The sequence below is a fragment of the Mus pahari genome, chromosome 16 (assembly GCF_900095145.1).
Source record: "Mus pahari chromosome 16, PAHARI_EIJ_v1.1, whole genome shotgun sequence".
Taxonomy (NCBI): domain Eukaryota; kingdom Metazoa; phylum Chordata; class Mammalia; order Rodentia; family Muridae; genus Mus; species Mus pahari.
Genome location: NC_034605.1, coordinates 67,169,750 through 67,196,746, shown reverse-complemented (window position 1 = coordinate 67,196,746; position 26,997 = coordinate 67,169,750). Strand labels below are relative to the sequence as shown.

Sequence of the window (26,997 nt, the reverse complement as noted above, 5' to 3'; positions counted from 1 at the left end):
GTTTTTTGAGATGAAACAGCAGTCTTCCCTAGATGCGCTCCCTGCAGTCCATTACCATGGTGATAACACCTGGCCTTTGCAAACAGCTGCCCTAGTATGGCAGGTGTGTGTGTGTGTGTGTGTGTGTGTGTGTGTGTGTGTGTGTGTGTGCGCGTGTGTCCAAAAATGAGTCAAGTGATCCCCAGAATCCAGTGTCTACATCCAGGTGAGAGAGGCAGCTGCATGAATGAACTAAGGATAGCTACAAAGACAGTGAGCAGAAGCTCCTATATGCTCTCAGACTAGCATTTGATATCTGTCACCTTCAGGGACTTAAGTTGGGAGAGCCAAGGCTCTCTGGGACAGGTAGGGAGCCACGTAGTCTGGAGCTGGAGAGGCTGTCGTCGCAAGGTGGCGGTCCCTACACATGCAGCGCGGGAATCTGTGCAGCTGGAGCAGAGGCTCTGGCTTCTGCGTTGCCAGAGGGGGGATAGCAGCCTGTGAGTTGCAAGGGGAAAGCCGGCAAGCAGGGAGGGCTGTCAGAAGCCAGGCAGGACACTGGAGCCACCCAAGCAGCTGCCGCTCTCTTTAGAGTTTCTGGAGCCCAAAGTGATCATGGCCCGAGTGAAAGGAGAATTCCTGGATGTGTTGCTGCTTCTGCTTCTGCTGCTGCTGTCTGTTCAGACCCTGCCCCTAGTAGCAGCAGGAGATCCACGTAAGTACAGCAAAATGCTTAAAACTTGCTCTAGGCTATCTGGAAAACTTTGTATTTAATTCCTGGTCTAATTTGGACCCAAATAGCAGAGCATAGGGCTGGTGAAAAATAAAAATTAAGGTTTCAAATAAACCCTATTCAGTTGCAACCTGAAAAACTAAAATTTATTTACAATAGACTTTCATCGTCTGAGAGGGTCTAAAATACATAGTGTATATTTGAATTTATTTATATATCTATTCAGATACCACTAAAGGAGTGAATGTTTCATAAAAAACAGAAAGACCAATGTGTTAGGAATTAATTGACCAGCACTATCATTTATTTCCTTTGAGGAATGGAACAATTTCCAGGAATTAAGTCTATCAGAGAAATGACTGGCAGGCATTACATCATCCTGCATCAGTTTAGCTGCTACCAGCATACAGTTTTGCAGACCTTGGAAGCGTCAGAGTTAAGATGCTAATTAACTCTTAAATACTGCAGGGATGGAGCAGCTATAGATCAGCCCAAATTTTATAGGCCAAATTTGGTACCCTGTTCAAATTGCTCAGGGAAAAAAACACATTGGTATTCTCTTCACAGAACAGTTTGTTTCTAATAGTAAAAGTTATTGTTTAAAGACAAAACTTTGCTAGTCATTCTCTACATATCAACATTTACATTAAACATTTTGTCACTGAGTGCTGTGTTTCTGATTTGGCAAAAATCTAGTATGCTTTTATTTGTAGAATGGTCAGTATTTTAGTGGAGTAATGATAATCCAGATAGTTCAGAAAAACCCAATACTTTTATTTTTATCTTTCATGAAAATGTAAAAATATGCCTCAATTAAAATTCTACTGATTTAATTCAGCTATGAGTTTAGAATTTTAAAAATATATTCCTCCTTGAATTAAAAAAATAACTCTTTAAAAGTAAGGTTTTTTTTTTTCTTTGACGGTTGCATGTATGCATATAATGCACTCTGGCTCCTCCCCCTACAGAAACTTTACCTGATAGCCTAACAATGACTTCCCTCACACTCCTTTCCTACTGGTCCCTTTCCCACAGGCATCATTTTTGGTTTGGTTTTGTTACCCATTTAGTTTAACCATGACCGTCTGTGTCACCACCTGATTGGAACTATTCATATTTTTCCTCCTTTCTGCTTTCACTCCTCTCAGTCCAAACCTCATTGAATCGGGTAATAGCTAGTTGTCATCTTTAGAAATACAGATCATTGAAGGGCAGGATCCCCTGGAGGTAGCTCTCAGGGTTTACCTCAACCTTCTTTATGAAGTCTGCCATACTCCCTCAAGCTAGGGTAATGCCCATGGTTGATAGTGCAGTCCCTGTATTGAACAACTACACTCATGCCTTTCTCATCCAATGGTCTTGTTAATTTACAAAATGTATCCCATCTCTGTATAAATTACAAAAAAAGTTAAAAGTTTAATTTTTTTTCGTGGGAAGGCTTTGCTAATAAAACGCAGACAGAACCAAATTTGATGGATCCTATGACAGGGCCTGGGAAGATGAAATGAAGCGCTTGTAAGGGAGAGGGGGGAAGCATAATAAAGTAATTCAACAACCAGCTAGTAAAACCCGTAACGATAAATCGCTAGAGGTCACTTTTACTATTTGATAAAGAGCTTCAAAAGTCTCGGCTTGAGAAAAAGGATCCTTAGCAGCACTTCCTTTTCCAGTTTGTTCCACAGTTAAGATCACTTGTTGGTTGCATTGACAATACTTGGCTTAGAATCCAATGGAGGATTAAGAAGCCAACAGAAGCTAAGCTGTTCTCTTTCACAAGGAGCCTTCTGGGAAGGGTAGGAAGCATCTAAGATGAACCCTGTGAACACTCATATGTGTTCAAACGATCTTGCCAGTGAACTTGGCTGATCCAGGCCAGCACTGGGTAACACTGAAAATTTCAGTGCAAATGTGAGATTTTCTTTTTCAATGGACCAACTTTTAGCATTTCCATATTCAGTGAACATTTATTTATTCTAAATTATCTTTTAGACTGAATAATTCTTCCATATTAAACTATATAATACCAAAAGGTATTATATATGTGTGAGACCATCTTGAGCCAGTAAAAAAAGTCAATGTAGGTATCTGAAAACTTCTTTTCTGTGTAGACATGCCTTGTTCACACTATTTTCACCTTGCTTTCCAGAAGCAAACCTAGCCATCTAATGACATGAAATGGAATCATGGGAAGAATGTACAAACACATCATTTTAGGGATTCTGTATATTTTATTTGAATGTTAGTTGAACTGACAAGCGGGAAAAATTAAGATATTGCCTAAAGAGAACTACTGGTCTTATTTTCAATCTGAGTAGTCCTTTTCTTTCTTTTCTTATCTGTTTGTTGTTGTTGTTGTTAGTGTTGTTATTTAATGCCTATTCTGAATTTTTCTGCATCACACTCTTTCTGAAGATGAAATATACCTAGAGGTAAGAGAAAAATACTGTGTAAGTCACCTGATTTTCTTCAGAAAGTAGATTTTTTTTTTTTTTTTACAGAATTTGAAGGATAGGCCCTTAGTTAGAATTATGTGCGGATTCCTCTTCTCCTCATTCCTTTACTTGGTACTAGGGATTGGAACTAAATCCTGGCTTCATCTTTCCTTGCTGTTGGCATCATTTCTCTCTTCACACCAGGACATCACGGTGACCATAGGAGGTGTGGGGCAGTACAATGTAGCCTCATTTAACTTAGTTTAATCAAAATTGGTGTCCATCAATGAGTCTGATTATTCTCATAATCTATCTTTCCTATCCAGTTCTCTTTCCTATCCAGTCACTTCATACCTAGGAGTCAAGAAAGAGATCACTTATTGCACATATATTACCTAAAGAGAATAGAAACAGTAATGAAAAGAATTCAGCTCCGGGTGCCAAACCTAAAAATATGTAACAAAATAGTTGAGTGCACTGCCAAAGATGCTGAGTGATAGAAATCATTGTAAGTCTTTTGAATGGTTTCGTGGCTTGAGACAGAGTAACTTTTGAGTGGGTTGGTTTAGTCGTTGCTTAGCAAACTAAATTGTTTCTTTTTTTCTAAATTGTTTTGTTTCTCAAGATCATATGCCAGTCTGGGGAAAGGACAAATGAGCCACAGTGTGCCCTGTTTAAAGAGAAATTTATTTATATGATATGAGGATGCATGTCAGGAAAATTGCCCACTATAGTATAGGAATAATTATTTTAGTAGAGGCTTAAATTTTGATGTTTTAATATTATCATTCTTAAAATTATTTTGCTAATGATTAATAGACTTAGTTTAATATTAAATAGTATTTGTCTTAAGCTTTTTTTTTTTCCTGCCTTAGTAAAATGTCTGGACAAAATAAATTTAAGAGAGAAAGGGTTTCTTTTGTCTCCCAGTTCATGGGTGTAATCCCTCTGTGATGACTTGTCTATGCTGAGCCCAGAGAGTGACACTATTTGGAAGTATGGCTTTGTTGGAACAGATGTGGCCTTGTTGGAATAGGTGTGTCACTGTGGGCTTGGGCTTTAATACCCTAGTCCTAGCTACCGGGAAATCAATATTCTGCTAGCTGCCTTCAGATGAAGATGTAGAACTCTCAGCTCTGCCTGCACCATGCCTGCTTGGATGATGTCATGTTCCTGCCTTGACAATACTGGACTGAACCTCTGAACCTGTAAGCCAGCCCCAATTAAATGTCGTCCTTATAAGAGTTGTCTTGGTCATGGTATCTGCTCACAGTAGTAAAACCCCAAGACACCCTCATAGAGAGGAAATGGAGGCAGCGGGGGCCCAGAGCAGATGGTTCCATTGTGATCACAATCAAGAGATGAGAGTGATTAATGCTGGTGCTCAGTTCATTTTCTCCATTTTACACACTCCAAGAGTCCTACTTAGGGAATGTTCCCACCTGAGGCAGTGATGGGGACATGAGGCGGTAGCCCTGGTGGTGGCCCTTGAAGTGAATTGTCAGAGGTAGAGTGAGGAAAGACATTCTAGACTGAAGGCGAAGGACACACTAGAAAAGAAATGCTGGGCACGATGCGGGGTTGGAGATGCTTAAGTCTGTGAAGGATGGATGTTGTCAGGAGCTAGCGAAACTGGAACCATAGCCAACATGATGGCGATGGTTTATGGTTGATTGTGGTTCAGTAGAGTATCTTCGTTGTAGATATTCACTGAAGTGTTCAGGAGTAATGAGTATATGAGAAAAGTGTTTCTGCCTTATGTGTGATTTAAGATTGTTGGAAATTGTGTGCTTCTTTGTTTAAAAACATGCAAGACTGAATTTAAAGGAATCATGATACAGCAGAATTACTTCAATATAATCAAATGCAACAAATTTAATGCTCAGGAGATATCTCAGAGGTTATTAGGGTGTACTGCTCTTATAAAGGACCTGAGTTTGGTACCCAGAACCCATATTGGGTGACTTAAAAACGCTTTTAGATCCATCATTTCTAGCCTCCTTGTACCAGTGAGGTGTGGTGTTTGGAAACATCAGATTATAATATCATTGTGTTTCTGCCAAATCTGCTCAATCATTGTATAAAATAATTTCTTTTCCATTTGAAAAGTAAAGAAAACATAAGATAGTTTCTAAAATGATTTAATATATCTGCTAACTATGATATGATAGCACACAATATTTTTAATATTATAGGTATAGAATGCAATGTCAAATGGAAAATAAACATTCATATACTATTACAAAACTGTCTTTTCCTGTGTGGATATGATTCTTGTGCTAATTTGAACTGTTTTGCACATGGAAAATGTTTGCAGCTAATTAAGAAAGCCTTAGAGTCTCTGAAATCTTATAGCACAGCTTATTACAAAGCCTAAAATTTGCAAACACTGCTAAAACTTAGGAAAAGTTTCAGATTTTCCAACAGAAAAAGATGTTGTTTAGCTTTAAGAAAACTAACCAATTTACTTCCTTCTATTCTCATTGTCTGTTAACAATTTTAGGAGCCCAAATGATTTAAAATTATGGTAAAACTAGAAAAGCACCACATAGATTCTCAGATAGTATGTGCAACAATGTGATAATGATTTGCTGTTTTTATGCATAAAAATCAGCATAAGATACTTATTAATAAAACTTGGCCTCTTAAAATTTTATTTCAATGTGATAATGAATTACACTGAATAAACAGCACTGTTTGTTTCCACTGGAAACAACAAATACAATTTGTTAAAAAGACTGATTACATGCATTGGCAAGCCATTTTCTAGGGCTCTCTAAATGTTTTTTCACAGGTTTTTTTAGTGAGACACCACCTTTTCAAGGTGGTTTGCAGAACACACAGCAAAGGGCACGTGGTGTTTACTGATGATTTAAATAAACAAAAGGTTTCCTCCGCTCAGGGCTCCTTTCTTTCATTGCAACCCACTGTGTGTAGCTGAACTTAGATATTTTGTAGGGGAGAAAACAAGAATAGAGGGGGGACAAAAAAGGCTCTCTGAATAAAGTCAGGATTCTAAAAGGGGTGACATTATCATTAAGCTACTTACTGCTAATTAGGGAATTAGGGGCCTCAAGTTCCTTGGGGCAAGTTTGATTTTTGCTGACAGAATATCTTCTTGTAACTTCTTTGTGTGAGACTACTTTAACAAACCACCACCAACTCACCTGAATGACAACAACCACCAACCATGCCTATTGGGGCTCTAGCATTTATATACCCTCTGAAAATTTCCCAAAATCCCAAACATCACATAGTTGCAGAAACTACCTGCTGGCAAAACCACTTCTCTGATAAGAGTATAAAGCAAACCACAGTCAGTTGCTATGGACAGTCCAAAGCCACCCGGTATCCACACACCTGGGATTACAATGAAAACATATTCTTATAATGTTTCTGAATTTTTCAGAAAATGAAACAAAATTCCAGAATCCTCACTATATCTGTGTGTACAGATGTCCATGCATATATATCTATCTGTTATTCCTCTTGGGACTTTGAAGCAACAGAATTCATGCAGACACACTGATGCCCGTGGTGTTTGCTTTGCTATGATTTAATAAGGTCCTTTTCTTTGACCCAGGAGTCTTTTACTGGTTCTTAGGAAACTGACAGGCTAAGTGTTTAGCTTCTAATTAGGAAAAGATAGCAAAGATTTCTTTTTACAGCACTTGATAACAGACTTATCTGTGAAATGATCTGTTTTGTGACTATAGTTGTAACACAAAGTAGGAAATAGTGAGGAGCTATTACCTATACATTAGCAAATGATTTATGTAGTAAAAGACATTTGTTGTTTTAAGTATTATAGCTGATGCTATCTTGAGAAGAGGCAAGCAGCTCTCCTATTCAGTAGCAGGGCTGGGTCTACTGCCATACATTTCATCCAGTTTCCTTGCATATAAAATCCTATGACAAAGTTCATCTCATTAGACACTAGAGTTTATCAAGTTCGTGTGTGCTGTAGTGTGTGTGGGTATATGTGTGTGTGTGTGTGTGTGTGTGTGCTATATGTATATGTGTGGTGTGTTATGTGTGCATATATACGTGTGTGTGGTATGATATATTTATGTGTCGTGTGGTATGTGAGGGGAACAGTGGACCCATATATATGTAGTATATGGGGGAGATGGTGTGCTTGTGTGCGCATAAATGTGTGTGTGTGTGTGTGTGTGTGTGTGTGTATGTGTTATGTGTGTGGGGTGAGGTAGGAGGTTGGTGTGTGTATGTATGTGTGTGTGTGTGTAGCTTGTGCACATTGCACACCGTGCAGATGTGCTTTCCTTCTTTGCTCCCTGTAGCATCTATATGTTTGAGTTTACTAATATAAAATACTTTAAAATGCCAGCCATATTCACTTGTGAAAAATCTGTTATCCTAATTAGAGCTTCCGGATAAGGGCTTAGCTTGTTTTGGGCATATGTTCAGGTAGTCTATTCTGGAAAGTTGACTTATAAAAGAGGATTGAGGGCTAGGAAAAAAAAAGGAGGATAGAGATGCTAGTAGATATTTTCAGGTATCCTGGGATAGGCCAAATAAGAGAGAACGTGTTTTTTTGTTTGTTTGTTTGTTTGTTTGTTTAATCTAAAAAGTGCCACCATTTTGCACTTGTGAGGAGATGGGTAGCTGAGCACTAAATCAAAGGTGACTCAAGAAGACAATGACCCACGGTTCAGAAGGTAACTTACCCAGTGTTATTTATAGTCAATGTCTTTGTTTGCAGAGTGTGTATATTCATTTAATATTGCAATATATTTCATGGATAGACTTTTTCAATATTTAATTCAAAGTCCAAAAAAAGCAAAGCAGAATCTTCATAGCTGATCTCTTTATTGTTTTCTGAGTAATGAATTTCTCTTCCCTTTCATCCTAACCCACAACTGTTTTCCCTCAGTCAGACATTGATGTGTGTGTGTGTGTGTGTGTGTGTGTGTGAGTGTGTGTGTGTGTGTGTGCCAATGAAGCTTTGCATATTCTGTTACTGTTTCCTGGAGTGACAATAATACACTTCCCCTGGAATATTGTAGAGTAGTGTGACGCCTATCCCAACCATGCTTTCTTATTGTTATCAACTATCCAATGAAAAAAATATCCACAAATCCCTGATGGACCTCTTGTTGCACTGGGCATGGGTTACTTTTATTTTTAAAAAAGTCACATTCACAAGAATATTATATGTATTATATATATTAATATTCACAAGAATATTAGAGGTATTATATGACCAGAATGCAGCACAATACCACAAACATAACCAGTATTCATAAGTAAAATCACCAGCTTGGCAATTTAATTGAGAATTTTCCATTGTGTGATCAGATGTTATCTTTTCCAATTAGAGTATTCGAGTCCTATTTTCTCCTCTAGACTTATATACCTTGAAATAATAAATTTGCAATCAAGACACAAGACATGTGTTCATAAGATTTTACATACTATTTTCCAGGAATTTTGAACACATACTTCTGAGATCTCAAACATTTTTCTATTTTCAGGATTCTATTCTTGGCACAGTAAATTCTGAGGTGTCATTTGGTGGTTTTCTCTAGCTTATTTAAGCTGCTTCAATTGTTCTTACAGAATAAAGTTCTTGGTTTTGATGTGTTAAAAATCAGTATGTTTGCTTATACTTTCATGGTCTTCAAGTTTCTTAGATGTCAGGATGTCAAGAAGAATTCAATATCCTCATTATAACTATAACAATTATTTTTTCCTTCTTCATTTTAATTCTTAGTTATTTATTAATTTCATACAGTACATCCCTACTGAAGCCTCCTCTCCCTCCACTCCCTCCAGTTTCCAATTACCTGCCCTCGCCTTCAGATCTGCTGCTCCTCTGCATTTCTTCAGAAAAGAACAGGCCTCCCAGTCATAACAAAACATGGTGTTAAAAAATGCAATAAGACTAAGCACAAACCCTCACATCAAGGCTGGACAAGGCAACCTTGATGTGAGGGTTGAGGAAGAAAGGGGTCCTAAGAACAGGCAAAGAAGAGTCAGAGATACCACCACTTCCACTGTTAGGAGTCCTCCCCCAAGCCCCAAACTAAACAACCATAATATATATGCAAAGAACCTAGCACGGATCTCTGCAGGCTCCGAGATTACTTCAGCCTCTGTGAGCTCCTATGATCCCTGTTGAGTTGATTCTGTGGGTTGTATTCTCCTGGTGTCCTCAACCCCTCTGGCTCCTACAGTCCTTCCTCCCCATTTCCATGGGGACCCCCAAGCTCTGCTTAATATTTGGCTGTGGGTTTCTGCATCTGCTCCCATCAGCTGCTGGAGGAAGCCTCTCTGAAGACAATTGGATTAGGTACCTATCAATGAGTATAGCCAAATATACTATTAGGAATCATTAGGAATCATTTTATTGAATTTGAGAAGGGGCAGTCAGGTTTAGTTCTACCCTGGGTCTCTGGGACATTAAAATCAGGAACAAGACAAAGTTGTTCACCCTCTTCATATCTATTCAATGTAATACTTGAAGTTTTAGCTAGAGAAATAAGACAATTGAAAGAGATCAAATGGATACAAATTGGAAAAATCTCAAGCAACAACACATACTGGTAAGGATGTGGAAAAGGAGAACTCTCCTCCATAGCAGGTGGGATTGCAAACTGGTACAAGCACTCTGGAAATCAATCTGGCAGTTCCTCAGAAAATTGGACATAGTACTACAGGAGGATCCAGCAATACCTCTCTTGGGCATATATCCAGAAGATGTTCCAACTGGTAATAAGAACACATGCTCCACTATGTTCATAGCAGCCTTATTTATAATAAGTAACCCAGATGTACCTCAGCTGAAGAATGGATACAGAAAATGTGGCTCATTTATGTAATGGAAGACTGTTCAGCTATTAAAACCAAGGATATCATGAATTTTGCAGGTAAATGGATGGAATTAGAAAATATCATCCTGAGTGAGGTAACCCAGACTCAAAATGACATGCATAACAGAAACCTAGCATGGCTGTCCTCTGACTGGCTCTACCAGGAGCAGACTAAGACAGGCAGATACAGCCAAGCATTGGCCTGAGGACAGGGACCCCTATGTACGAATTAGAGAAAGGATTTAAAGAACTGAATGGGATGGCAACATATGTAGCAGAGGACTGAATTGTCTGGCCTCAGTGGGAAAAGATGTGCCTAGTCCTGTAAAGACTTGATGCACCGTGTAGGGGAGATAACAGAGGGATGCCCTCTCAGAGGGGGGGGGGGGAATGGAGGAAGAATTCTGTGAGAGGGAACCAGGAGGATGGCAAAATTCGGGATGTAAATAAATAAAATAAATAATAAAAATGTTTAAGGAAGAAAAAATTTAAAAATACTTTTAAAATAAATATTTTAAAATGTGACTGATTACCAGTCAATGTAATCTATCATATAAACATACTGAAAGAAAGAAAAACAAACAAACAAAAACATAAACACATAGTTATCAAGCTGAAAAAGCCTTTAACAAAATCTAACACTCCTTCATCGCAAATATTTTATAAAGACCAGGGGTACCAGGGACATATCTAAACAAAATAAAGGCAATTTACAGTAAGCCTATAGCCAACATCAAATTAAATGAAGAGAAACTCAAACCAGTTCCACCAAAATCCAAAACAGGACGAGGCTGTCCTCCACTTTCTCTCTATCTATTTAATATAGTACTGGAAGTTCTAGCTAGAGCACTAAGATGACTGCAGGAGATCAAGGAGATAAATTGGAAAGGACGGAATCAAAGTATCACTATTTGCAGATGATGTTAGTATACATATGCTTCAAGAATTCAAACACTGTTTGAAACGAAAGAGAGACAAACTATAACTCCTGGTGTTCCCTTTAGCCTTCCCTGACAATTTATAGAATATTAACACTTTTCCACACGTCTTCTAAGCACTTCAAGGGATTTCCTGTTATGATCTAGGGAAAAGACACTGAAGTCACTATCATCTTTCTCCCTAGAGAAACCCTAGAGCTACCAGTTACCACAGCAAGTCCCCTTCAGGAATAATGTCATTTTTCATCTGTTCCTCCCTGCCTGTTCCTTTCTGTGGCTCCCTGTGAATGAGGTCTTTCTTCTGTTTTTCATTTTCTGTGAAATTATACTTCAGCATTCTAGCATGTATACATGGAAGAATTTTGGGTCCTTACATATAACAAATACTTTCTTGTCTCCAGTATTTAATTTAGAGGCTATGGTGCCTGACATTTACCATCATCAAAGTTTTCACTGAGTCAGTGCCTACAGGTCCTTTGTTTTGGGAATCTGAAGTGTTAATTGTATGGACAATGATGGGTTAGGGCTTAAGTCAGAGAGAAAGCTTAAAGAAGGAGGATTACTGTAAAGAGAAATTAATTCTTCTTGGAGGGGTCTCAGGAGAGGGTTGTCATTTAGCTAAATTACTAGATTCTTTTTATATGATTTATGGTAGAAAAAGTAGAAAGAACAAAAGACTTTCTACTGAGATTGCTTAATTATTTGGGTACATCATGGGCTAAGTCAGTGGGAATCCACATGCTCTTATCCCCCTGGTCCAACCAAGGGGCTCCACAGGAGCCAGTGAGAGACTGATGAGACTGGCTTTGTTTTCTCAGAACCCTGTCCTTCCTTTTCTCTGGTTCGCTTGCTTGGTTCATACTCAGCAGCAAGCCCTCTAATTTTTCTGCCTTAGTGTTCCTGACTTCATTTTAAGCCTAATGTATCTTTTAACCCTTGCTTCTGTTGGCATCCTAATGGCTTCAGGGCAGAGCTGGAAGCTGGATTTGAGCCCTAGAGTAACAAGTGTTGAGGAATAAATAGCAGGGTGAGCCCTGGGCATTGTAACACAATGTAACCTTGAGCCCTTTCACGCAGGCTCTTTGTTCCCTTAAATAGCAACTCTGAGACTTCTTGTTTATTAATAAATGTGTAGCCATAAGCTTTGGCTTGTTCTCTGACTAGCTCATAACTCAATTACCCTTTTATTCTAACTTGAGTTTGGCTGAGTGGCTGTTTTCTTCTCCTTGTCTACTTATGTGTACCCCCTCAGTGTTCTGAGGTGAATCTCCCATATCCCTATTTCCCAGAACTCTCTTTTTCCCTGTATGCCCCACCTCCTATTTCCCACCTTAGCTCATTGACCATAAGCTTTTCATTGACAGGTGATGTTTATAAGAGATTCTCTTTACAAGTATTGACGAATAAATAACGTGGGTAGAAGCACTCTAACACAAGGTTTCAGTAGCATTGGATGACTAGTGTTAATTGGTTTGGACACTTGCATTCAGTAAATAGTGATTAAGCCACTCCGATTAAAGGAAGTATTTCATCTGAGAAATGCAGGATCAAGCTATAATATAGTGACTTTTTTCTGTTGTCATGTGTTAAGACATGTCATTGTCTTAATTGCACTATATGTAAACTTTTAGGCATTTGAAGTTATAGTTTATTTGAACAATGAACTATTTTATTAATCAGGGACTTGGGAGAAAGGCTAGTTGACAAGGTGTTTGCTAAGCAAGTATAAAGATCAGAGTTCAGAATTCCAGAACCCACATAAAAATCTGGGTGGGCATGGTTGCAGCCAGTAATCTCAATACCCAAGAGCCAGAGATAGGGGATTTCTGGAGCAATATCAGCCAATCAACAAGTTCTATATGCAATGAGAGATCCTATCTTAATAAAGGGGAGAGGAGTTATTAGCAACACACCCCTTCGTCAACTTAAGTCCTCTATATGCACACACACACACACACACACACACACACAAACTATTTGCATGTGAATATGTACATACAATCATACACCATTTTCTCAATTAAACAGTAATTGGAAATGGTTTAGAATTATCCTCATGCTCCAGTGAGCATAGTTGTAAGCTATATTTATAATCCAAGAGCAAGAAATGACATACAAAAATTTCCTGAGTGACTACTATTAGTATTTTTCTATTATGTCCACATTTTGGCAGTCTTTAGCCTTTGATTGACTGGGGATTCAGTTGTTATAATTCACTCTCTAACTATATGAGCAGGTCAAATAATATAGCAAGTTCAGTTAGAGTTCACTATGTATAAAAAAAACTTTAAGTCAAAGTTAAAATAGGTAGAGTGATAATTTTAAGCAAAACTTAATTCAACTTAACAATGGCAATATAGGAGCCTAGCATGGTTGCCCTCCAAGAGGCCCAACAAGCAGCTGAAAGAGTCATATGCAGACACTAGCACCCAACCAATGGACAGAAGCCAGGGACCCCTGTGGTTGAATTAGGGAAAAGCTGGAAGAAGGTGAAGAGGAGGGTGTCCTCAACTAACCTTGAACCTCCCCCCCCCCGCGAGATCACTCAGACACTGAGCCACCAACCAGGCAGCATACACCAGCTGATATGAGGTCCCTGTCACATATACAGCACAAGTCTGCCTGGTTTGGCCTCAGTGAGAGAAGATGCACCTAATCCTCAAGAGACTTGAGGCCCCAGGGAGTGTGGAGGTCTGGTGGAGTGCGGGGTTGGGTGGGGACATCATCTTATAGACAGGGGTTGGGGTGGGGAGGAGGTATGGGATGGGGAATGGTGGTGGGGGACAGACCAGGAGGGGGATGAAGACTGTACTGCAAAAAAGGATTAAAGAATTAAAAAAAAAGTTTTTAAAAAACTACTGTACTTTAATATTCTTTATATAATTACATTCACTTAGGCAAATTATATGTCTAAGATTTCGATTTTATGTCCATTTTCCTTAGCTCATGTTCTCAACTTAGTTGTACTAGTTTCATATCTGTTGCTGAGATAAAATAAATACCCTGGTGGGGAGCAACTTAAAGGATTAAAGGTCTGTTTTAGCTCCCAATTCCAGGTTACAGTTTTTTTTTTTCCTGCAGGGAAGTCAAAATGGTAGAAACTTAAGACATCTAGTTAAATAATAGTCACTGTCCAGAGCAAAGAAGAATTGAATAAATGCATGCTTATCTTGCTTGCTTGCTTGTTTGCACTCAGCTGACTTTTCCACTCTTACACAGTTCAGGACACTTTCCTAGGGAATAGTGAGCAGCGGTTTCCCACATGAATTAACTTAATTAATATAATTCCCCTACATACATGCCCATAATCTAACCCAATGTTAAAAAAAAAAAAAAAATTAGCCGGGCATGGNGGCGCACGCCTTTAATCCCAACACTTGGGAGGCAGAGGCAGGCAGATTAATGAGTTTGAGGCTAGCCTGGTCCACAGAGTGAGTTCCAGGACAGCCAGGACTACATAGAGAAACACTGTCTCGAAAAACCAAAAAAGAAAAAAAAGAAAAAAAAAAACAAAACAAAACTTACCTCATTAAGACTTTCTTTCCAGGTAATTTTAGGTTGTATCAAGTTGACAATTAAAGCTAATCACTACACTAACAAATTACCAGAATACTTCATGGGTCAACCCTTACATCTATCTCATTGAGTGTGTTGACATTTTCCCAGGAATAACAATATAATGAATTCTGTATGCTTACTTTCTTTCAGAAGTTTTAACAAATTGTTCATACACGCATATAAAGTATATAGTTCTGAGTCTGATAACTATATAGTCAAAGTATAACATTACTCTATAGTTAAGACATTTTAATTCATGATAGAGAACATTATTAAATTAACTGATCAGTAACCATTGTGTAAAATAGGAAAAGATGACTTTCTTATGAGAAAAATAAATGGAATGCCTAAAAAAGAAATGGGACTACCCTGAAAGACAGAGAAGCAAGCCAAAGTACAGACAGACAAGGCTCCCCACAGATACACAGTGCCAGCTCCTCTTCCAGTTTAAAGCCTGTAAACCTCAAAAGCAGAGGGGGAGAGGGATGGTGACCTACATAGACAGATATCAAGGCATGTAATACATCTTAGATAGCCTTTAACCAACAAAGCAGTTTTCAAAAAGCACAAAGGGAGAAAATTAAGATTGCTTCAATATGAGAGAGACATGTAAGAGGTGCTTAGACTGAAAAGCAGGGCTACCCCAGGAAGGTAGAGATACCGGACAAAAAGGAAGAACCTGTTAATCCTATCAACAAGTGTGTGTCCCCCAGAGACTGTAAGTGTCCCCATGTACTGCCTCTGCAGAGGTCTTCAGAGTAAGGCTTTCTAGTTGTCCACCAGACAGCACCTTAGATGAATTTTGGCCTAGGTATGGTAGGGAAGTCTGATTTAAACACAGACTATCTTGTTTTGGTATAGGGTCAGTCTCTGTGTACCTGAACACACCATGCATCATGTTTAATTTAAAGTAGTCTCTTGTTACTGGTGTATTCATATATCTTGTAGAATCAGGAAGAAAATGTAAACCATGAGGAGATTTTGATGCTAATGGCTGGTGAATCCAGTTTTGCTCTACTTTAAGGTAAAGATTGTACAGCTGAGTACATTGGTCAAGGCTAACAGGACTGTGTCTGTCTTAAATAACAAATAAATGCAATAGTAATTTCACTCTAAATTATAATAGAACACAGATATTAAAAACTTAGAACACTGAAAGAGTGATGGTCACCCTGCTTACAAATGTGTCTGTGTTCACAATGCATGTGTGGTATATGTGTGTATGTGTTCATGTGTGTGCAGGTATTTGTTGGCAAGTGTAACACCTTAATTTTTTGTGACAGGATTTCTCACTAAACCTGGAGCCCACAGATTGATCAGTACCATTTTGCTGTCAATCTGCAGGAACAATTCTGTTTCTGTTTCCCAAGCTCTGGGATTACAGGCATTTCTTGACACAGCTGGTTTTTATATGGATGCTTGAGATCTGAACTCAGGTCTTTCTCACACTTCCTCAGCAAGTCATTTACTGACAGAGCCATCTCCCCAGAGTGCATACTATCATTTAAGCTATGATGTACCTAAGCTGTAGCCTCTGTGTTAATATACCTTTGTGCTTTCCCCTGGCAGACAATTGTGATGCTCCGTTGGCGGCTTCTTTGCCTCAGTTATCCTTCAGCAGCTCCTCACAGCTGTCTAGCAGTCATGGCCCTGGCTTTGCAAGACTAAATAGAAGAGATGGTGAGTGTGATTTCTGCTTCATATTGATCCTTTGTGAACTTTTTTTTATTTTTGTTTAATAAAATACTCATAATTAATTGACACTTTGTAGAAGGAAGCAAAATTCCAAATAAACACATTTATTCACACTAGAAAGTTCGAGGATGAATTTGGCACAAGAAATTGATCCCTGTGGTCCTCTGGTCTGGCTGATCTTCCCTTCGAACAACCTCCCTCCCGTGTGCAAGCATTTGAACATTTTAATCTTTCAACATTTAAAGATTTATTGAAGGTTTTAGCATCACTAGTTCTTTTGCTTAAGTTTGCTTTTTTTCTTTTTTTCCTACTTTAAATATATATATTTCTTGTGTGTTTTGCCTCCAGATTATTTAATTAACTTTATTTGGACAAGAAAGTTGGAATAAGAACATTTTTAAAAATTATATTTTAACTACAATTCTTAGTTTCTCATCATGGATTGATTCTTTTCCGCATACACCAAAAAAGAATAAGCATATAATAATTTATTCATACTCCATGGTAGATCTTGTAGTTATATTTGTAAGCTCATCTCACAAGGAGCATGTTTTCTTTTACTTTCATTTATATTCAAGTGTAGGAAATCAGATGTTAATTTGCTCTATGCTGTGGTATGGGTTAGTGTCCTCTAAGGACCCCACTGTTGGAAGCTTATTACCAACCTATGGTGCCATTGCATAAATATGGACTCTTTAAGTAGTAGGGCCTCACAGAAAAATGTTAAATAATGAAAGCATTGATTAAATGTCTCTCACTATTTCCTGGCTACTATAAGAGGAGAGATTTCCCCATCTGATGGTCTCATAATGAGTTACTGCTTTGCCATGACCAAAAAGCTAACTGGGCCAAACAACCATAGACTGAGATTTCTAAACTGTGAGGAAATGTACGTTTTTTCTCTTCTTAAGTCAATTGTCTCATTATTGTGTTACAATAACGAAAGGATAACACATTGTATAAAAAGTGAACTTTGGCACTGACAATGCACAATCCTGGCAAAAGTTAGTATGAAGATTATTTGAGTAAATCCCAAGAGCTCCCAGTAGCCATAGCTCTTCCTGATGCCAAATCAGATTTTGTATTAAAGTTCAGCCCAAGGCTGTGAGGATTCTCTATCACAGGGAATGTTTTTATTCTTATTCTTGTTCAAATTCTTGTAGCTTATATAACACTAAAGCTTGATATCAATCTTAATAAAATTTACTTTCATGTAAAAGAAAGAATAGGCCTTCTTTATTACTTTAGTTAGCTATCAACCGAGTTGATGACAGTTCATTGTTGTAATTTTTAATTAGTTTTGATATTGTTCCCTCTATTATGTTAAATTATCTTGTGATATTCAAAAAAGGATGTTCAATTTGGAAGTGATATATTGGAGGTTGTAGATTATCACCAGAGTTTTAATTAGCCATTATTAGATTTACAATGCTCTTCAGAAGAATCACTCAACAAGTATTCTGATCATGAATAATAAAAACCAATAAATAAATGACCTTATGTCGCAGACATGAAAGTAGTTCTTCAGGGGAGTATAAAGAGTTTAAAGTATAGAGCTTAAAATACCAGGCTGAAAACATATAACCTTCAGAATATGAGTTATATAGCCTCATAATCTGTCCCCAGGTCATGGAAGGTACCATGACAGCATCTGTGGCTGTTACTAAAACTCCAGGGTAAAGAATGAGAACAGTGACTAATGAACAAATTTTCATTGACACATTTTAAAGGACCAACATCTACACTTTTAAGTAACTTTACTCATGCCTCTTGGATACTAAGAAAATAGTTCTTTTACTTTACTAGCTGAATACCCTATAGGTCACACAAGTTAATAAATCCACAAATTATTCTTACCTATTCTCCTTTCATGTGAAAGACTCAGTTTCTTCATCAAAGATTTTCCATGTAATGAACAGAATTGAACGCTGCTTTCTGTTAAGGCCTGAATATAAACTATTCTCTATATGTTCATGTGATTGAATACTTGGTCCCCACCTGGTGGCATTGTTTTGAGAATTTGTAAAAATTCTGCATTTGTAGCAGTTATGTGTGAGGGGCTTATAGCCTAACTCCAGTCCCTGCCAGAGCCACTACTTCCTGCTCCGTGGCAGAAAGGTGAGTAAAAAGTGCCTCCCACTCTCCAAATGCCAATTTGAACAGAGCTGCTCCACTGCCATGTCTTCTGCACCGTGAATCTGTGAGAAAAAAATCTGCATCCTTCCTCTGTTAAGTTACAGGTGTTTAATTGCCATGATTAGAAAACATCTGGTATACTTTCTACTTGTAAAAACGAATAACTCTAATTTTGGACAGATTAGAATGCATTTATTTAAATGCCCTTTTCAATGTTTTCATAGTTTGATATAACTTAAAATTTAATATTTTAATAATAATAATATGCATGTTTTAGAGTTTCTATTGCTGCAATGAAACACCATGGCTAAAAAGCAAGTTGGGGAGAAAAAGGGTTTATTTGACTTACACTTCAGATCATAATCTATCATTGTAGGAAGTCAGGACAGGATCTAAAATATGGAACTGAGAGGCAGGAACTGATGTAGAGGCCATGGAAGGATGCTGCTTACTGGCTTGCTTTACATGGCTCGTTTAGCCTACTTTTAAATAGAACCCACGACTACTAACCCAGGGATGGCACCACCCACAATAGGTTGGGCCCTATCTCATTGATCAGTAATTGAGAAAATGCCATATAACTGGATCCTTAACTGATGCTCCTTCCTCTTTGATGACTCTAGCTGTGTCAAGTTGAGACATAAAACCAGCCAGCACAATGCATATCCTCTTTTAAATATTTATTGTTATTATGATCATCATCATTTGTGTAATACATGTGTCAGTATGTACACTCACATGTAGTGACACATATGTAGAGATCAGAGAACAACTTTAAAGTTTGTCTCTCCTTCCACAATGAATCCTGAGGATTGAACTTAGGTCAATAGGCTTATGAAATAAGCACCTTTACCATTTTTGCCACCTAAAATGTGGATTATTTTAAAATAAAAAGTACACATACTCTCATTCTTTACATTTACATTTAATTTATTTACATTTTTCTATTTCTTGAACAGAGTCTTTCTATATAGCCCACACAAGCCAGGAACTCTTAATTCTCTTGTCTCTCTTTCCCAGGTTTTGGAATTACTGGCATGTAATAACATTACTAGCTTCATCTTCTTTTTAAAATGATACATTTATAAATCCTGATGACTAAAGAATGATAACTCGATGCATGCATGCATGCATATAAAACACACCATATGTAGTGATTAAATTAAGCAGGGTACTTAACATCTGTTTCCCTGAGACGATCATTTGTTTGTGTTGAGACCTTTCGCACTTTTGTTTAGCTGTGTTGTTATCAAATATGTAATAATATGTTATGGATTGAAAGTACACACTTAACACCAAAATAGGTGTCATTACTTTGAAAGAACCCAGAGTGGCATTTACAGGAGAAGGTAGGATTTCAGGGCAGGAAATAATGACCATTCATGTCTGCAATTGGCAGCCCCTTGAAGTGGTAGTGTCCTTTTTGAAGGTGTTTCTCCATGTGCAGGTGATGTCTGTGCAAAAAACAAAAAGTATTTTTGAATATATAATTGTGTACTTGAACAAAGAAAATTTGAAGACATTAAATGAGAGTGATCAAAGTATAGTAGCATTTCTTCACCAGTGCCCTGAAAATTCAGTCTTTGCTCATAATCAAGGTCATTCTACCCAGAAAAAAAAGATATTGCTATATGGAATATGAGCAAAAGCAGAAAAATCCTCAAATAGAAAGACCAAAAGTATCTCCCAGATCTGAGGAGGAAAAAAATAAATAAATGGAAAAGGAACCAAGGTGAACATAAGTTAGGTTTTCTTGCCATCCTCACTGCTGTGTTTTGGGCAAGTGAACTGCTCATAAAGATGTGCTCATTTTTCCGCTGTACTTTATTTTACATGAATGCACCCCAGAAGTTTGGTACCTTGGGTAGTACTGCAAGGAGCTGTTAGAATCATTAGAGCATTAGGCCTTTCTGGGAGGTGTCCCTAAAGGCATGCCACTATGGGTAGTGTGGGACCTTGGTCTTTTCCTTTTTCCTTCAGCTTCCTGGCTCATGAAATAAACTTTTCTCAGCTACATGCCCCTTGCCAGAGGTCAAATGCAATGGGGTCACTTGACTATGGGCTTAAACTCTAAGAATTGTAAGCCAGAACTTCTTTTCTTTTCTTTTTTATATTATTAGTAATTATCTCATGTATTTTGGTATACTAATGAGAAGACTAAAGGACCAGAGACTAAGAAATCTCAACAGGGTTAGACTTTAGCACAAGTCTATGTTATTTTGACCAAATACCTGGCCAGAAGCAACTTAAAGGAGAAAGGGCTTATTTCGGCTTAATGTTTAAAGAGATACAGTCTATCATGGTGATGAAGGTGTGGTGGCAGGAAAGGGAAGCAGCTAGTCACCTTATATCCAAAATCAGGAAACAGAAGCACTTACGAAGTAGGTCTATGTTACAAAATATCAAGGCTTGCCTTTAGTGACTGGCTTTCTTCAGTGAAATTGCATACCTTAAAGGCTCCTCAACATTCCTGCACTAATATTGACTGAAGACCAAGTATCAAAACTCATGTGCCTATGGGGGACATTTCATACTTAAATAACAAGTTCCCTGAGATCTCTGGCCTTATACTTGGTCTTCCAGCATCAACTTATCTGAAAGCTCCACTTAAGTTCAGAAATGTGTCCATATGCAAGTGTCTCTTACAGAGGAGGCAGCCTGCCCTCTGTCCATACCATATTCTGATGATGGTGGGGTTCATCGGAGCAGAATTGAACACAGTGAACAACTACAGGAAAGGTTGACCACGTATATCCTGAGCTGGTTGGAAATCATCTTTGTTAACTGTTTCAGTCTCAGCCAGAGCTGGAGCTCCCATTTAATAACTCCTTGGATGATGAAAACATGAAATTATATTTTCCCTCCTGACTCTGTGATTGTAAGATTCAAACTGATATGGTCAATAGTAAAGTCAATATTCAATGTCTTCAACAGTCTGAATGCCCAGTTCTAAATCTTCTACTTTAGAATGTCATTGGGCAGATATTTCTGTTTTCTTAAAAACATGAAAACTCACTGCAAAATACTTGTGCCAAACAAATTTCACATTTTCTGTGAGGACGAGATTTCCCCTAAGGGAAAATCCAAGGACATCAGAGATGTGGAATCAAACCTAGCTGATCACATTCTCCTAAGATAAAATGCAACCAGACTTCAGATTTTATGTATTGTATTTGGGTCAATTCAGTATTTGATTGTGTGTTGAATGTAAAACAACTCTGTGAGTTTTTTATAGCTCTAAAATATTTGGAATTACCTGGCAAAACCTCATTGCCCTCCCTAGAAGCCTTTGGTTATAAATTAGATTTTTCTCCTTTATTTTCTCCTTCATAGCTCTAAGACTGATATTCTTTACTCTTTGTCACGGAATATACCAGTTTCTTTATCATCACTGTGATGATAGGTGTGATGATGTCAATGTTACTCATTGACATCACTCATAAACTTTAGGACACATTGGTATGCTAGTGCATATTTATACATGTACTTGCCTGTGTGTGTGTGTGTGTGTGTGTGTGTCTGTGTGTGTGTGTGTCTGTGTGTGTCTGTGTGTCTGTGTGCATGTGTGTAGTCCAGAGGTCAACTTCTGGTATTATTGTTCTTCAGGCAGCCTTCACCATCCACTATTTTTTGAGGGGAAGGTTAGGGTCTCTCACTAGTTTGGGCTCTCCAAGTGACCAGACTGGCTGTCCAGTGACCCCCTTAAAGATCCACTTTTCTTCACTTTTCCAGTGCTCCAGTGCTGGGGTTACAAACATGTACCACCATGCCTGACTTTTTTTTTACAAGTTCTGGGAACCAGCTCAGATCCTTGTGCTTACAAGGCAAGCAATTTATTGAGTGAGCCATATTCTTGGCCCTGGTTTATTTTTAAGATTAAAATTGTGACAATTCCTTTCCAAATTTCTGAGATCCTTAACCCACACATATGCCAATCAGTCATGTTAGCAGTGACTATTCATCCTGCTCTTTTGTTTGAGCCACCCTCCACAACCAGGCTCTACCACTCTTCAACTATTATGCTATTTGAGTCCTCTGGGCCTTCATCAGTCTTATCTGCATACACCTGGTCTTGCATCATTAGAAATTTAGAATCCTTCAGGAGAATTAACTCCCATTTCATGGTCTTAAAATCCTATATCATGTCCTTGATGAAACACATCCTATTTCCTACTCAACCTTATCAACAAAAATTTCACTATCCTCCAAAACATGACCTAGAAAATTTCTAATTTGAGACAGATAGAAATGTTTGAGGCTCACATAGTCTCTCACTTTCCTTATCTTTGTCTCTGTGCCCTTCCTCAAACCTTTTAAGATTATTCTTAACTTCCTAATTGTATAAAAACAGGTCATAATCCATATTTGAGTTTCAAATTTGCCAGTTAATGATGACTGATTATCCATGTAAGCTAGATATGACAAACATTCTCCTCACCACCATACCAAAAAAAAAGAAAGAAAGAAATTAAAAAAAGAAAGAAAGAAAAAGAAAGAAAAAGCCCTCTCTTATAACAGCACAAACCATCTGACTTACTTCATTATTTTGTAGATTTTTCTTTTCCTTTGTCAAATTCCAAATTTCTTGAAGGAAGGAAGTAATCTCACCCCTAATGAAGAAGAATAAACTTCAAATCATAGAACTGTTTTTGTTTTGTTTTGTTTCAGTCTCTCTCTACTGGTTGTATGACTTTGGATAAATTCCTTTATCTTCCCAAGACTGATTCCACAATTATAAGATTTGTACATTATATCTCTTGGGAGACAATTAAGTTGTGAGAAATAGTGTGTTGAGTGGTGTAGTTCACTTAGCACATGATATGGTACACACAAAACAACACTATCTTAATTCGAAAGAGCCAAACAGACCAAAATGACCTAAATGTTTGTCTGTGGATGAATAGGTAAATAAAATGTGATCCATACACTGAATATCTGGAGATCTGACCATGCTAGAACCAGGCTACCATGTAGAAGAACTTTAAAGGCATCATGCTTAGTAAAACAAACTAGAGGACACCACACGACTGGTGATTCTACTTATATGAAGGGCCCAGATAAGTCAGCGTCCAAGGACAGAAAATACAAGAGTGATTGACAGCAGCTAGGATAGGTGGGTACTCATCAGTGGATACCAAGTTTGAGAAGACAGAAGAAACTCTAGAGATAAATGGTAGTGATGGCTGAGTGCTACAATATGCTTAATGTCATTTAACTATGTGCTTAAATTTCTTATGTTGTGTATATTTTAGAACAATAAAACGTTGTGTGGCCTGATCCTAAATAGCTAGTATTTATTAAATGCTTCAGGGACAAAAATAATCGAGAGTGCTAATAATGAGAGTAAAATCTAATTGGTACGTTACAAATCTGTCCCAGAACCTTACAACAAAGAAAGACTAAATTAATGTGGGATTCAACCTAAGCCTTCATCGTAGAAAACTCCAGAGTCAGCCATGAAACAATAGCTAATAATGTAAAGTGTTACAAAGACATATCAAAGTCTTGAAGAAGCTTAACTATTAAGTTATGGCAACCTATGGTGTTGAATAAAAGAAAAAACCTCAAAGGAAGAAACCCTAAGAATAAGATGAATATGTTTCCCATATTATGTCTTATTGTGAAATAACTATCCCAGTGTTAAATTTTGTTTTAGAAGTGAAATCTATTCTTGTGCATGTTGGTTAGTCTTGTAAGACAAATCAACAGGTCTTTGTAATTGCTTCTGTAATTGTGAACCTAGAGAACTTGCTTTATTTGCTTCACTGAATATTAAAGTATAATTTTACACCTAGTACTTTTAAATTACAACAATTCGTATTGTTTTTTATAATGAATATACATTTTGCATATATGCATACATATCTTCCCTTTTATGTCTTTGTAAATATTATATGTGTGTACATATCCATGCCTATCTGCACCTTTACTGTGTAAACACATGTTTAGGGTGGGGCTGTACCCATGTGTGAGCATATGGAAGCTAGGCACCAGAGGTAGATATTTTACTTTATTGCTCTCTACCTTACATTTAGATATAGGGACTCTAAATGAGCCTAGAATTTGCCTTTTGAGGTTGGCTAGATTGTCAGTGAGTCCTCAGGATTCTCCTTTCTGCACTACAACACTCAGCTTCTTACTTGAGTACTGGGGATCTTGACTAAGATTTGCATGGTTGTGTAGCAAGAATTTTACCCACTGAGCTATCTCCATATCCCTTATGTACATTTTAATATATAGCTAGTTAGGTCATAGCTATTGTATAGGCTCAATTTCATTTGGTTTCACATATACCAGGGGAATAGAACTCCCTTCAGTTCAGATTGTGGAATATAAAATGGTACTGATGGTGGTAGTGATCAGTATAGCAACTCTTTACTTCCCATATTTTTTAGGAAATTTATTTTGATCTAGCATATAAATTGCTTAAGTCAGAAATCTTTGATCATAGAGATCAAAGAGATTAAAATTAGAAAAAATATTTAAAAGTTGTGTTCCATTTGATTATGATACTTTATTATTATTATTATTATTATTATTATTATTATTATTATTATTATTATTATTTTCTTTATTTACATTTCAAATGTAAATCCCGAAAGTTCCCTATACCCCACCCCCGCCCCTGCTCCCCTACCCACCCACTCCCACTACTTGGCCCAGGCCTTCCCTTGTGCTGGGTCATATAAAGTTTGCAAGACCAAGGGGCCTCTCTTCCCAGTGATGGCTGATTAGGCCATCTTCTGCTACATNTGCAGCTAGAGACACAAGCTCAGGGGGTACTGGTTAGTTCATATTGTTGTTCCACCTANAGGGTTGCAGCCCCCTTCAGCTCCTTGGGTACTTTCTCTAGCTCCTCCATTGGGAACCCTGTATTCCATCCAATAGCTGGCTGTGAGCAGATTATGATACTTTTTAAGTATTATATTTTCTTCTCTCATTTCTGGTGTGTATGCGTGTATATGTTTGTCTGTGTAGATTTCTCTGCATGCACATATGCTTACATGATGAGGTGAGCATTGAGATGTTTTCTCAATTGTTTCCCATCTTGTTTTGTTTTGTTTTTTAGACAGTATCTCACAATGTAGTCTTGGCTTGCCTGGTATTTGCTATGTAGATAGGGTTAACCTCAAACTCACAGAGATCCTCCTGCTTTTACCTCTCACACAAAGGGATTAACCGAATTACTCAACACACCTGGCACCATTTTTTCTCCCCCCCACCTCTGCAAGGTTTCTCACTGAATTAGAGGTCACAGACAGATTTGGCTGAGTGTTCAAGCTCCATCTCTGCCTCTCTACTGCTAAAGTTACAAGTGTACAGCTTGTTGCCTGCCTTTTTACATGTATACTAGAGATATGAATTGTTTTTCTTGTTTGTACAATAAGCACTTTATTGACTGAGCCATCTCCCCATTTCATATATTTCTATTATGCTTAAAGTTAGTTAGTTTTCACATTTGTATTTAGAATTAACATTGCTATGTGCCAGAGCTTCCATAAAGAATTCCAGGTGTCTCATCTCATTACTTCCTCTTCCTTAGTATGAAAAAGCTGTAGGCAGATATTCTATAATTAATTTAGATGAACTCATCTGTAATTTTTTCTAAAGAAGAACAAGAAGTTTATGGTTTAAGGTATCATTATATATAAACATGAACTCATACATTGTTCGTACACTTAAAGAAATTAAGTAAGTTAATGTGAAATACACTTTTAAAAAGAGGATATAAGAGGAAGAGAGCAGAGGTTGATGAGGTGTGAGGAGAATTAGATAAGGAGAAGAGAGCCAAGCACAGCACAGATGACCTTACATCAAGCATAAGGCCTACGAGACAGCGTTCTGGCCTCACATCTGACCCACCTAAAATTCTTCTTAGCCTTTTGGTCAGAGTCCTCCCTGAGACTGATGAATGATGAACACTGTACACAAAGGATAAGAATAACACAACAAAGTAAGAAATTGTGACTCTCGAAGGCCTTAGAAGTCAGACATATGACTTTGATAGTCTCTTCATTTATGGGAACAACAGTCAAGGTTCCTGACTGGCATGTGAGTATGTCAGTATTGTTATTTTCTCTACTGATTCTATAGCTTGTCTTCCTCTCCTTTCTAAAGAACCACAAGATTGAAAAGTTAGTCACACATTGCTTAACTTTGTCCATATGAATTTACAGAACTTATATAAAATAATTGTACACAAATAGCTACGTACATGATGTATATTATGTCATCCAGCTGCAGAAAAATTGGCACTGTATACATTCCTTGAAATTTGAGCTTCACCATTAAGCCTACATTTTTGATTATCAAGTTTACTTTGATAGTACCTAGAAATGCAAATTACTAAGTGTTTTGCAAATCCAAAGGTTCTAAAATATGTGCTATACTACAAAATACAAAAAGGAATAAAATAGGGAGAGAGAATTGGCTTGCACTTATCATTCTTCTTGTCTCCTTAGAAAAACTATATGATTCAAAGTTACTTAAATAAACACTTAAAAAGCAAAAATGTAGAATCTGGAGCTAGTGAGGTGGTTCAATAGGGTAAAGACATTCCCCACCATGTCTGCCAGCCAGAGTTCAGTTCCCAAGTGAAACGGAGAGAATACTGTGCAAGTAATGGCCAGAGAACAATTTTCATACTGTGGCATGCATACACATGTGTTTGCATTCACACACACACACACACA

General features: G+C 37.7%; 1 protein-coding gene across 1 annotated transcript in view; it reads left to right on the top strand.

Moving 5' to 3' along the window:
* Nucleotides 1–594: 594 nt before the first annotated feature.
* LOC110333709 (contactin-associated protein-like 3) overlaps nt 595–26,997 on the top strand; it is a 140,292-nt gene continuing 113,889 nt past the window's right edge. Inside the window, 2 exon segments of the mRNA XM_021215387.1 lie at nt 595–694; nt 16,043–16,153. Coding sequence (XP_021071046.1) covers nt 595–694; nt 16,043–16,153 — 211 coding nt within the window.